Source organism: Astyanax mexicanus, chromosome 12 (assembly GCF_023375975.1).
Source record: "Astyanax mexicanus isolate ESR-SI-001 chromosome 12, AstMex3_surface, whole genome shotgun sequence".
NCBI lineage: Eukaryota > Metazoa > Chordata > Actinopteri > Characiformes > Acestrorhamphidae > Astyanax > Astyanax mexicanus.
The window spans coordinates 38,899,383-38,913,744 of NC_064419.1; the positions used below are offsets into that span (position 1 = coordinate 38,899,383).

General features: G+C 41.9%; 1 protein-coding gene across 2 annotated transcripts in view; it reads right to left on the reverse strand.

The window, feature by feature from the left end:
- Positions 1-14,362, reverse strand: part of aopep (aminopeptidase O (putative)) — a 141,549-nt gene that overhangs the window by 2,148 nt on the left and 125,039 nt on the right. For both annotated transcript variants that reach the window (XM_049485701.1, XM_049485700.1), the window contains exons 15-16: positions 6,613-6,699; positions 4,586-4,742 (exon numbers count right to left, since the gene is read on the reverse strand). In XM_049485701.1, coding sequence (XP_049341658.1) covers positions 4,602-4,742; positions 6,613-6,699 — 228 coding nt within the window. In that variant the 3' untranslated portion in view covers positions 4,586-4,601. The remainder of the gene's footprint in view (positions 1-4,585; positions 4,743-6,612; positions 6,700-14,362) is intronic.

A 14,362-nucleotide genomic window follows, 5' to 3' on the forward strand; every position in this document is an offset into this window, starting at 1 on the left:
TAGCCTCGGCGGAGTCGTCAGAAGGGCCTAATTTGCTTCCAGTGAAGGTGCTTAGCAATTCATTTCCCATGGAATATCACTTAATGATATTTTAAATACAGCCTGTGCAACTAATTCCATTTGTGCTAGCCTTTGGTAATGCATCTTTAAACAGTTGCTAAATATAGTCATTTATGGCCCGGCTTCTGCCCGACTTCATATTTAACTCCTACATCTGTCATGGGTTAGGAGACAGTGTGCTGGCAGAAAGGGCCGTTATCCATCCGCTAACTCAACGTGTTTCCTGTCTCCTGTGCTGTCGTTCTCTATTTTAACCACTCGGACTAAAAGTAGACTTGTTCTTCAAAAAAAAAAAAAAAAATGCCAGCAACGCATATCTCTTTGTGGCAGCACATCCCTAACCTCATTAACCACACCTGTCTTAAGCACTTTCTCAGAATTCCAGCAGTGCTTCCTCTGTACACTGAGCCAGCAGCAATATGAAGCAGAACTATTTCGTTTTTCACGTGGTGGAGGTAGTTAATCTTATCAAACACTAGAAGAAGGAAGAAGAAGGAAGAAGAAAGAGTAGGAGTTAAACTCCAGGGTTCTAGCTTCTCACTCCATGGACTCCATTACCTCGGTCTGTTTCTCTTCAGCCCTCATGAGGGTCCTCTCAAGTGTCTCGGAGCTGCTCGTCATCCGTCCCACCAAACACAGCCCTCACTTCATTATACAGTTTGTGGTATCCCACGCTCAGTGAGCTGAACCGTCCAATCAGCTCATCATGGAGGCGCCTGCTTTGAACTGTGCTGGATCTTCTAAAATGTTTTTCACCATAATAACTGACTGTGTTCATCTTAGAGCTGTCACAATTCCTCAATTCAAAATAGATTAAAGGTTACTTTCTCAATGAAGCAATCAAGGTCCTAGAACCACATTTTCTACAAAGCACTATGTAATGAACTGCTCGTTAAAGAGGCTTAGAGTAAATGAGTAAATTTAAGGGAGCTTTATATGATGTAAAAGTTAGGGTAGGGTAAACAGTTAAAGGTACACTGTACATCTAAGCACAACTGAAGTAAATGACTCATGGATCACAATCCATACTTGAGAGAAGTTACAAAAAGCTTTTTCCACAGAATATGATGGAAATATGATTCACACAGGGTTAATATAACCTGAGGCTATTTCTATGGCAGGTAAAAGCTAAATGAAAGTCCAATCTAAATGCTGTAATGTTAGTAATGTTTGACTAAAATCCCTGATAACTCTGGCAGTTATCACGTTGACTCACCTCCTCAACCTTAAGAAAAAACAGTGTCAAATTTTTGACATTGCATTTTTGTATGGCTGAACTCAAGATTTGTTTACATTTTGATTGGTTCATTCACCACACAATGTCTAGGACAGCTAAATGGGAACAGAGTGTGTTAATGAAGAAACTAAAACAAGGAATAATGTTAAAAAGTAGGGTGGGGGGAATCCAAACAGTGAAGTGAGAATGAAGCAGTGGTGGTGTTAAAACTTCCACTCTTCCCTTCTTGAGGCCTCTCTCCAGAGCTCTCGCGCTCCCTCCCGAGTGGCAGTAAGTCCTTCCTCAGGTCAGAGGATTAATTATAAACACTTCATGTGCTTCTCCATAGGAAAAGAAAACACAATCTCACCCTTTTGCTACACCTCGCTTACTCTCTCTTTCCTCCCCATGTGTTTCTCGGTCATGCTCTCATCAAGTGCAGAACTTAGCCACTGTGAACAAAGAGCTCAATCACTGTTCACCAATCAGCTAAGCTCTGCACCTGGCCTGAGAGAGTCTTCCACACTCTGAATGTGTGTTTAAGTGTGCGCATGCATGCATGCGTTCATTCACCCACGTCGTTCATCCACTGGAAAAGAAGAGAGGAAAAAAAAACACTTTCCTCCTCTGCAATTTCTTTCTACACTTCTTCCTTAAGCCCCCGTCATCCCCCGGACCGTCATGTCTTTTTTTTTTTTTTTGTAATTTTGATTTCCTCGCACCACGCTACGATGGTACCTCCGGTTTCCATGGCAGCCGTCCGGGCGGTGGGTTGTGTGGTAATCCCTGGCAATGTGATTTTTATCTTAAGTCACAAATCAGCACGCCAGGAACCCACACAGCCCCCGAGATGAAAGCAGAAACCTGCAGGTCTGCAGATCCTCGCGCTCTCCTGCCATCGGCCACGCTCGGCTGAGCCGTGGCTATGTCCCTCATTAGCCCCGTCAGGAGGCACCGCGGCGGCCCCCAGCTCCCCCAGGCCTTATAGGGAAGCGGAGAGGGAGAGAAACCCACCCTCAGGCCCTAACGCCTCTCACACACACTGCACTTCCACCAGCCTGAGTCAGACTCAGGTGCTTCAGGCTCTTAATGCTGATAGTCATCAGCAGGGAGGGTGTAAAGTAACAGTATGAGAGTTATCCAGTTATATCCAGTTACAGGATGCCAACTGTAATGAGCGTTCCTTAAAAGGAAAAGTTTGGAAAAGTACAGCGAAAAACTAATTTGCAGTTTTCCTCTAATCCAGAGTGTGTTCAGCCTGGTGCCAACTAGGTGGATCAGTGTCAGCTGGAATATTGAGGAAAATATCAGTGTTCCTGATCCACGTCTTGTCCCAAAAGAAACATTTCTTTCAATATGTCTCCTCATGTAAATTATGTAAATTCCTTAGCTAAATGATGAAGTGCTTGGGAACACCTGTACACCTAATGAGGAGTTATCTTGTGAAGAGGTTTAAAACTGGTCAGCGTGCTCATGGCAAGGCAACATTAATTATTATGTAAATTATTACTGGCCCTTTCATTCTTGATCCACAGTGTTGTGTGCACCAGAAATATATCATAGGTGGCATTAGTAATGATTGACCAGCAGTGATTGGCTAGAATTGTTCATGCAATCAGACAATTCCTTTAAATAGCTCCAGCTCCATTCACACATGGCACAGAATCCCAGTCCTCACTGATTCAAACCTCCCAGCAGCAGAACCCTCTCATACTGTGCTCTGGTGAAAACAGGAAACAGTCTGTTTCCAGTTCTATCGCTTGATCTGCTAACACACCTCCCCCCTATTATTAATCACACTTAATAGAAGCTACAATCCTGCTTGATTTATTCCACAGCACACTTTTGGAACAACAGGTGTCATCTGCTATCATCAGCCTCTATCTCCCACATCGCAGAGAACGCTCAGGCTGAAGGCGCCTCGCGAGCAAATTAACGGCAACAGCCAGACGTTGTCTGACAAAGACAAACGGGCTGCCTGACAAAGCAAATGCAGCGGCGGAGGCACGGGACGCCGGATGGCCGTTGCGAGTGGTGTGATTTATTTGAGCTGCAGCCGGCACGAACCCCAGCGGCCTGGAAAAAGCTGCTTCTCTCTCCCATCCCCAAACACATAAAGCTGTCTCATTGGCAGATGAAAGCGCAGGCGGGCTTCACCGGAAAGGGTTTGGTGGGAGACAGCTAATGGATTTATCTAGTTGCCCAGCAGGACCTATAACTCCTCTGTCCCGGAGTCTGACAAGTATTTAGCAGCTCCTTCAGCCCAGGTCCAAGGCGGTAAACAGGATCACATCAATGCGTGAAGACACGGAGATATAGGTCGCTTTAAAGGGGGATGTTTTTACTGCCTCTTCTTCCCACACCTTGGAAGGAACGTTGACGCAGCTGTAAGTGGGAGCTCCTCACGTATGCACGTATTACATTTAAGCGCACACTAGCAAATAAGAAAATTACGTTAAAAAAAACTAAAACAAAAAACAAAACAAAAGGTGTCAAAAGGTGATCATCCAGAAACTCTTTGCACAAAGGATGCTCATCTCTTTACCTGGAGATCAGGCACAGTTTGGTTTTCAGTTGATTTTGCTGCTTAACACTCTACTAAACAACAGTAGATTAAATTTGTCCTGCTTTGTCAAAAACAAGAAACCTGCCAAACTATACTAACCTTCTGAAATCTCCTAATCTAATATCTCCTGAAGCCTCGTGCAAAAAGAAAGATGGAAAAAAAAACAGCCCCAGATCAGTTTGAAGAAGGCATTCCAAATTTTCTCTTCCAACAAACAGATCTTGACAGACTTTCTTGGATGAGCATGAGCTAAGCAGGTTGTGGGTGATATGAGAATGAGGGACTATGGTAGCCAAGGCATTCAGAGTGGACTCCTGCTAAAGGCCAGAACAACAATGGCCCATTTTAAGTCTCAAAGCACAAGGGGTACATTTCAGTACGGCATGTTTTTCTTCCATTGATTATTTGCTTTTGGAACGATTAAGAATAGGACTTGATGGGATTTTCCTCTTTACAGGAAATTGAACTTCGCTTGGGACTTGGGTCTAAAAACACATGTGCCCTGTCTTAAAACGTGTTGACATGGCAAGGTGAGATGTAATGACGTAACCGAGATAGACTGACCTCCTTTCTTCAACAAATATGATCTCATACAATTGTTTGTGTTCTCACAGTGAGGTTATTTTCAAGTTCAAACAAGGCTGCCGCTTCTGGTAATGAACTCTTGACAGCTAAAAGGCCAGGCAACAAAAACACTGGTAGGAAATGAGTGCGAGGGTGTTGACGCTAAAACCAAGCCATACCTGCTCTTTTCCAGCACTAAAGGATCATTTCCTCCACTAGGCTTCGTGCTGATTGGTCCATGTCATCTTTGATGGCAGACAGGCAGCGTCGTGCTAGTGCCTGCTGACGGCCGTCTTCCTGTAGCATCAGCTCACCATACAGATAGACCCCCATAGCCTGCACACACATAAAAACACAATTAAAAGCATTAGATGATTAAAAGATTTATTAATGTTTGTAGCTAAAACCATGTTTAGTTTGCAGATTTTGCTACTTTATTTTTTTTGCACTTGAGCTACAATTCTAATGTAGCTACCAGGTAATGTTACCTATCAATAACTAATGTAAATTCCCTGCCCTAAGTTTTAAACACTTGCCCAAAACCATTGTCCAAAGGTTTTGGGACACTAGCTCAGCCACTTTGTCTTTGGGACTTCAAAAATTGGTGGTATTCAAAAAAACAAGGTATACTGCTTTTGCACAAATAACTGTATCTACTTTCTTTGGAAGGATTTCCACTAGATTTACAAATTTTGCTTTTCAGCAACAATAGCATTAATAAGGTCAGGGAGAGAGGTTTAGATAATAAACTCATCCTAAAAGTTTTAGATCAAACTCCTAACATTCCAGAGAACACAGATCCACTGCCCCATAGCTCAATACTGAGGCATTTATACCCTCTTATGTCCTACACTTGGAATTAGATTAAGTGTGGTACAAATAGATTTTATTTTTATGTGATCCAGAGTTCTATTCTATTAGCAGTACTTCTTTACCCATCATCTAAAAAAAACAATATGTCCTGCAGTGTCTATTTGACATTACTAATCAATTTACATGCTTTAAAGGCAACCACATGATGAACTGCACAGTTTAAAAATCATGGTGCCAGGTTTGCATTTGTTTTGCCACAGCTAAAAATGCAGCTGCAGATGTTAGTCATAGGATACATAAAAAAAATCTATTTCTGCATCAAACCACAAGGTTTGATGCCTTTTTTCTTCCTTAATTTTAAATAGCCAGTTCTCAATAATTGGGAATTCTCAGAACTCCCCACATCACACAATGCTGACTGACATTTTGGTAGATAACAGCCAGGGAAATATAAAAAAGACCAGATTTTAAATATATACTGATCATATGTTTTGAATTGCTGGCAAACCAAAGAGACACTGGTCCATTCTCTAGAGGCAGCAGAAAAAAAAAGTTTTTAAGCTGGACCTGCCAACCTTGGGTAAAACTTTCCATTAGATTTTAGCCTCATAGCTCCAGTGTAAATCTGAAGAGGCAAACTTTAGGCACCAGGTATTACACAGTGCACCATAACATAAATGTGATAGCACAACATTTAATTAAAATCATATTTACACAGATATACAACAGCCAGATTTAAACAATTAGAGTAAATGTAAGGACATAAGGACACAAAAATTATTTATTTATTATTTAACTTTAAAATGCAGTGGACACAAATTACAGTATATGGTTTCCTGCAACTCCTATGTGTTTGTGTTGTGTTCTAAAATGAGTTTGGCTGTTTAAATAATGTTAAACAGCAGCCTGTTGTAATGCTGGATTAGCATTGAAAGCTACTTTAGATTACTTTAGACTGCATTTGCTCTGAGTATGATAAAACCATAAACCATTTGATTACAAAATGACCATAAATTTCAACACAAAGAAAAAGAAACTTGCAGGTGAGTTTGTTGAGAAGGTGAGTAAGAACATTTTTTTAGCTGTTTCCTTTGGTTCATAATATAGATATTAAATGGTATTTAACATGAACGGTAAAGCGTAAGTCTGGAAGGCCTTCAGAAGGAAACCTTCAGAGAGTCCTGCTGGTATAAATGCTGTATAACTGAAACTAAATCTGCACTGTTCTACTAGGCAGCGACACCTGCACTAATTATGACCCTCACAGGAAACTCAATTGCAGGAAATAAATAAATTTGACTTAATAATAATAATAGTAATAATAGGATAATACAAAGGTATTTTTTTCTCTCTTTAGATCAACAGGTACAGTAATGATGAACATCTGATGTACCTGGTCATGAATGAGGAAGTTCTCCACGTCTCTATACGCAGCTGTGTATTTATGCTTTACCACCAGCTCACACCACCGATGCTTCACCTACAGAGAAACAGAGAGAGAGGGAGAGTTAACACCAACAGCAAAGTCTTTACACACGATCGTGTTAAATTTGAGGCACAGATCTGGAAGGTGGAGGGGATGAATAAAATCACATGATCCCATGTGTGTGTGTGTGTGTCCTGGTCAGTCTAAAAGGCCACTCTCTGGCACCGGACGCTGGTGTGTGTCTTTAGTGTATGAAAGAGAGCTCTGTTAGCGGTGCTGCACGGAGAGATCACAGGCTGGCTCTGTCTCTCTATCATTACTATTTTCTTTCTCTCTCCCTCTCATTCTTGTTCCTCTTCTCTTACCCTTTCTCCTCATTCCTATTCTCTTTCTTTGTCTTTCTCGCTCTCTTTTACCCTCCTCCCTCATTCTCATTTTTTTCCTATTCCTTGTCCATCTCTCTTTCTCTTACTTTGTCTTCTTCCCTATTATTTCTTTTTCTTCCCTCTCTTTGCTCTCTCTCATTCTCATTTCTATTCTTTCCTCTTACCTTCTGTTTCTTTTTTCTAATTGCTAGTGTTTCTCTTTCCATATTATTCCATATATTATCTTTTCTCTCCCTCTTTATCCCATTCTTGTTCTATCTCTCTTTCCCTCTCTTTCCTCTTTCCTCATTGCTATTCTTTCTTTCTTTGTCTCTTTTTTGCTTTTCCCCAATCATTCTCATTCTTTTTACTTTCTCTCTTTATCTTTCTTGTTCCTATTCTCGACCTCTTTCTTTGTTTCTCTTTCTTTCTCTCTCTCACTCTCTTTTCCCCCTCTTCTCTCATAATCTCATCCTTTCACCCTCTCATTCCTATTCCTATTCTCTCTTTCCTCACTGCTTTTCTTTTTTCTCTTTCTATCTCATCTCAGTACTATATCAGCAGTCTACTCCCTGACCTCACACAACACCGCCCCCCCACACACCACCTGACTGGCAACCTCTCTCACATTCCACATTCTGGGCCTGTTTTTCTTCCCCTCCTCTTCCTCACGGTGTCTCGTAGCACCCTCACTTCTCTGATCACGGCGAGCAAGAGATGAAAGCACAAGCAGAAAATTACAAAACTGTCTGCTGTTATCTCTGCTTCCTTTTTTCCCCTCTGCTGGGCCATAAAAGACATGAACTGCTATGGTTTAACTAAGGGCGTATTTGCATTTGCCCATTTGATCTGTTTCTTGGGACACTGATCCACTCCAGTAAACAGATGAGAAACACTAATGAGTCCTGGCCCCAAAACTCCCCAGCCGTTCTGAACTATAGCAGCCCATACACAATTTTGTGTGTGCGTTTGTGTGTGTGCGTGAGAAAGAGAAATGAGGTCCATTTTTCAAAAGCGCTAAAAAGAAAATAAGGGTTTTGGATTCTCTTCAGTAGAATCTCAGATGTATCACATCCTAAAGCATATTATTCTGTAATTAAGTGAAAAACAGTCCAAACTGGCGGGATACTCTTCAGTTATATGAGTGAGTAATGCAAGCCTGAACCCATCAAATGTTCATAGCCCTAACTTAGCCCTAACTTTCTGCAGTATAAGGTATACATACCAATCATGCTACCGCAAAGACTTTCCTCCCCAAAATGCCCCAAAACTTCACATAAGAAAAAAAAAAGAATAAAACTGGAGCATTTCAAATGGTCATTTCAAATTAGGAAATGTTATTCCCGGCAATGGTTTTAAAATGCTCACACCTGTATAAGTTGAAGCTAAATGCTGGTCAGCACGCTCACGGCAAGTTAGAGTAAGGCTTGATAGTGGGTACCACATGGAATGGCTATTCAGTTCTCAACTTCATACAAGTACTTCTTGAACATTTCTTGATGCAGTGTAGAGGGATGTTGTAAGTGATGTGCTGAACGTTAGCAGAGATTTTCTGTCCCACCTGTCCTGTTGATCTATTATTACGCTGTGATAGGGACCCAGCAACTGCTGCTGAACTGCAGATAACCACACGTTTCCTGTCTACAAGGGCTTTACCTCCACACTAAAGCAAACAAACATTAACCTTCTGGAAGCCAGCCAGTCCCCTCATCCTTCCACACCTCCTCCTCCTCCTCTCTTTCTCACTCCCTCTCCTTTCTTCCTCTCCACTCCTTTATCCTGCTTTGTGTTTCTGGCTGGTGCTGACTTTCTGAATTGACAAAACAGAACTTCTGTTGGCAAAATGTTCTTTGTGTGTTATGGTAGCAAATTAATGAATTAGAATATTAACCCTTCTTTGTAGTGATGTGATTCGCTGGCTGTTATGAAAAAAAGATTCTTGTCACCTGACAAAACACGAGTCTTGTCTTTCAAACGTTACCAAGTTTTTTCTTATTTGGTTAATTCTTTGTATTCATTTTTCAAAATTGTCCTCCTGAAACTAGACAATGTCCTTTTATCCTTTAGACGGCTTGGAATTGCTCATACCTGTATAGGTTGTGAGGTGTTTGCCAGGTTAAACATATGATATCTTACAGATATTTTAACTATACTGGACTTTTCCATTTTGTGAATTGTAATTTTCCCCTCTGCTTAGACCTCTCCTGTCTTTTTCTCACTCCAAGGATATGTGTGTGTGTGTGTGTGTGTGTGTGTGTGTGTCAGTGAGGAGGGGGATTAATTAAGTCAGTGGTTGAGGGGGGGAGTGATGAGGTCAGGAGAGTGTGATGGAGCCTGAAGGTGACAGGCGGAGTTTAATGATTAATGGCCCGAGAGAGTAAGATAGACGTTCATGTGTGTGCATTACTCCGTGGTGTGTGTGTGTGTGTGTGTGTGCGTGCGAGACAGAGAGAAAGTGAGCGTTTAGCTTCAGGCTAAAGGTGTGAAGCGACTCTGGAGGATGACGTAGAGCATTATGGGAAGCCTTCTGGCCACACAGTGCTGTACATTAGCAGTGCTTGGACCCCTGAATTTCTCTCAGCTCAGATATTCAGCCTCATCAAAGCCATGCCATCGATCCATGGGCCGTCCAGCCTGGCATGAGATATGGGGAGACACCAGGCCTCTTTTTGCCCCCTGAACACACGCACACACAGTGTGCGAGACGGCTTCACTGTACCGAGAAAGCCAGACTCCATACAGTGAGCGAGGGCAAGCCAGGCCATTTCCTAGAGAAAACACCCAGCTGTAATTACCAGAAGGACACACACTGGGAGTAACTGGCACACACTGTGTGTGTGTGTACAAGCGTGCAGATGTGTAGACATAGGCAGTTAAAGAAAGTGATGTGTGTCAGGAAGGAAAAAGTCTCGTACTGGTCCAGTAATGCCTAAAAAAAAAGATCACTTTAAGAAAAAGTCCAGTATTTTTCAAACTCTTTGGAACCTAACCTGTTGAATACTTGGTCTGCTCGCTCACACAGTTCAATCCAGAAGCTGCCGGTCAATATCACTACCACCCACAGCACTGTCCACTGTGGGTAGTAATGCCGTCTATTATGTATTACTGGTGTGACACAATCAATGAACATTAAATGCAACCACAGTTTTCAATCTGACACACTTTCAGACCTCACTCAAACAGACAGTTCACGTTGCCTTACCATGAGCCTGTATTTAATATCAATATCACACTGCTGTCACATGACTATTGACATATCAGTGTACAAGTTATGAAACTGTCTTTTTTTGCGATTTTAACCTAAAATCAGAAAAATGAGATATTTGATTTACCTGATTCAGTTATTTGGAATCAGTGTTTAAAACTGGGTCTTAATGGTTAATCCTGTTTTCTTTATTTTCAAGACCAAAATCTTGTACATGTTCTGAAGCCCATTAACTTATTTTGGGAGTGTCCATCACCAACAGGCACCAAAATGATCACCTACAGTAATAGCCTTGTTACACTAATCACATTATCAATTTATTATATTATAATATATAGACATAACCTCATTAATTTTTGCTGACTTCAGTACTGCATATTATGTTTTTCTTAGGAAGGAGAGACAATTAGCATGAATGAGCTGATGTGTCGACTTAAAAACTGTGACTTTACTTAATTATATTGTTTTTCAATAACAAGATCTGAATATTCTACTCATTAAAAGTTAATATGACAGTTTACTGTTTATCACAATATTTCCAGGGAAAATATATTGTCAACACAAAATAGTTAACATAGATGTAATGGGACAGAGATGCAGCAGATAGAGAACAGGTTGGGAATCACTAGAGTATTCATTTAACTTCCAGCATTCCAGTCTGGGGACCACAATCAGTACACTACTCCCATTATTAAAGCTGGGAGAGGGAGGGAGTGCAATTTCACACTAATTGACTCACATGTAGCCTGCATGACCGTTCAATCACAACAACGTGTCCTGTAGGTGTGTGTGTGTGTGTGTGAGAGTACAGACTGGTGAGAAAATGCCATCACTGTGAATGTACAATAAAGCAGGAGCTTATATGATATGAGTAAGTGAGAGAGAGAAGATGGACATGTGTATATCGTGGTATGCCCTGTTGTAATTACTGCGTCTCCCCTGAGAGAGAGAGTGAGAGACACACACACACAGCAGCTGTCTTGCCTACGGGTTCTCCCCAGGAATGTAGCTTTGAGCCCTGCTGCAGCTGACAGGCCTATGCAGGGTAAGGGGGAAAGAGCGGGCATGCACACACACACAATTGAGACTAAAAGCTGTGTTACATGTGTACCAGGAAGTCATAGAAGGCATTACCACTCACAGTGGACAGGGCAGTGCAGTGTTTAACACTGTGGCAAGTGACTCTGGCAAAAATCACACCCACATTCAGTGCAGGAGACCACACATGCATGTCCTGCAGGTCACTGCAGCATTTTTTTTACATTCTGCTTCTACTACCACCACCTTTTTTTTCATTCCCTTACTCAATCACTCACTCTCATGCAAACACACACACACACACACACATCTCGTGCCATATTCGGTGGGATTTGTGAGTCTCTTTGGCGTGGCTCATATCAAATGCTCTTTTCCTGGCCTGTTTGACCGAGTGAACTTTGAGACGGGCCTTTGAAAATAACTGTGGGACAATGCGCTCTGTGTGCCTGACCGACAGATGGTATATACACACACACACACTCACATACGCACAGAGAGAAAGAGAAGTCCCCACATTAAACAACACGCCATCACGCTAAGGCCTCACGCCTCTGCCCATGCTCACACGCTATATATCCTACATTCCACAGTATATGAAGTTGCCTCAGTCCCTTGGAGGTACACGCCAAGCCTATAGCAGCCCACCTCACGCACTGCCCACCGACCGACTCCGACACGCCACCGAGAAGAAAACCCCAGCCGAGCAAGAGCCTCATTGTTCAGAAGAGTGGAAGCAGCCCCGAGGCTGCACTGACCAAACTCTAAAAGCCAGCTGTGAGCCGTGCCCTAACCTTTACCCTCTTCCTCACCTACCCACAAAGCCCAGCTCTAAACCACAACTGTCTGTCCCAGGTGCAATCTGCAGATTTACATTCACTTCAAGCAGAACATCAGCCCTCAAGCACAGCAGAATCTCTTGTGGTTTGTGGTGAGGCGGTTCAAAACATCTTGCAGATCTCAATGACTGTCTGCACAAGTGAACATTTCTATTATCAGTTACTGCGCAAATGTACAGTTCTATAGTTTCTGACTGTGCAAATGGAAAATCTGTCAGTTTTTTGGCAGAATTTTTTTATTCAAAAGTAGGTAAATGTAAAATTGTGAAAGTCTATTGTAGTGACTTTACAACTGTAATGATCTATCTTCAGTGACTGTAGAAATGTACCTAGTATATTGTTAATAGTCTACAGTTCTATTGTCAGTGACACAGCAACAGTAAAAAATTCTCTACTCAATAACTTCACGATTGTAAAATTATTATACTGTAAAATTTACATTTTATACTGTCAGTGACTAGACAGTAGTACAATTCTATTGCCAGTGACTGCACAACATTTCCTTTGTCCATTTGTTCACTAAAACTAAACAGAGAACATTTTTTTGACATTCATTAAACAAGACTGACAATTTTGTCTTCCTTAGTCTGCAAATTTCTATTTTTAATAAATACACAGTGTCACTATCATCAGTTGTCATCTCCTGATTCTGTACTAGAGTAAACACTAGAGTGTTTCAGTTTCTGCTGCTTATGGTAAGTCTGAGGGAATGCTAAAAAGAAAGCTGAAAGAGTCGAGCTCTGCCTGCCCTCAGAGCTAATTAAGCTCATGCTAAAAGGCTACATTACCTCAGTGTGGCAATAAACGGCAAGTAAGCAGTAGAATTATGTCTGCTGGGAAGAGGAGAGCCATCAGGACCAGGGCGGAGGAAGAGAAAAAGGCAGAACAGGAGAGAGAATTAGAGAGAGGGATGAAAGGAGATGGCGAGGGGGGTGGGGGGGTGGTAGTAATAACCCAATTTATTTTTAGAGAGCCTTTTGTTTTTCCTGGAAGGTCCTGATGAAAATCTCCCCACAGGCTCCGGGCTAAAACGAGCCGTGGTAGTCTGGGACTCGCTGTGCTCGCCGCCTCCGATCACTTTCCATCTGCTAGCCTTATGAAAAAAACAGAGCTCTGTTACAAAAGAGCGGCGGCTGGTGGTTAGCGCAGACCTGCCAGATTTCGCTCCCAAACAGAAGCTGGACTGCTCTGAATGGAGCAACACTCTCTGAGCGGCCCGACTGGCTGCTGGAGGAGTAATCGAATCAGCAGATTAAATACCAGAGAGGTTAGCGCTCCACTAACTGCACTTCACACAGAGAAAAAAGAAAGAACCTGCTGCAGAACAGAGTTCCTCTCACTGCCTGAAAAGGAAATGTTGGGCTTCAGAATTAATCTGCTAAATGTGATCTTTTCTGATACAGCCGGATGCACAGTCTTCGCCTGTTTTAACAAGAAGGAATCACGATTTTTTCAGAGATCAGAATGAATGTTGCCTCCAAGCAAAGATGAAAGTTTGAAAGTTTGAAAATTACAGCCCTAGTTACAACTAGTGCTGGATATCGTTTTAAACATTTTGGTACCGGCACTGATATGATACTTTGAGTTCTGTACTGATACCGGTAATTATTCTCACACAATGTATTTATTCAACAGCCGAGTAATTTCATTCTCATATTGTCATTATGAGAGACTCCACTTTTTTGGATCTTGTTGAAACAAACAGTTAATCATAATCATGATTCTTTTTTTTCTGTATTTTTATGAGGGGCGTCAATAGTTTAGGTCAGGCAGATTAAAGCTATTTTACTCTATTATAATATCTCAGGAGAGAGAGGGGCAGGGAAAAAGCGCAAGTGGGAGAAAGACAGTGCGAGTTAGTGAGAGACAACGCAAAAGCAAAAGGGTGCCTGAGATGTTAGCACAGCGTCGGTGTTTCGACAATTCAAATATTCACCGCCAACATGCTCAACGCATTTCTGTTCATACTCTCTGCTTGTGTGGGTTTCTGATGTGGGGTTGTTTTACCTCGCTGTGTGTGCTACCTACATTTGGCGCCTTTATGCACATTTCAGGCAAACTGTCAAAAACAGGCACCAAACTTTTTTTTTATACCTTTCAGTAATCAGTAGTACTGAGACCTTTTAGTCTGTGTCTTTTTGGAATTAAATTTCGATGCACACCGCTAGTCACAACCCTACAAACAAGGTTCTTTAATATATCATACCAGACTGTTTATCCAATCACAGTCTACAAGTTCCTGCACCTTTGAGAAGTGTCATTAGGTCAGATAC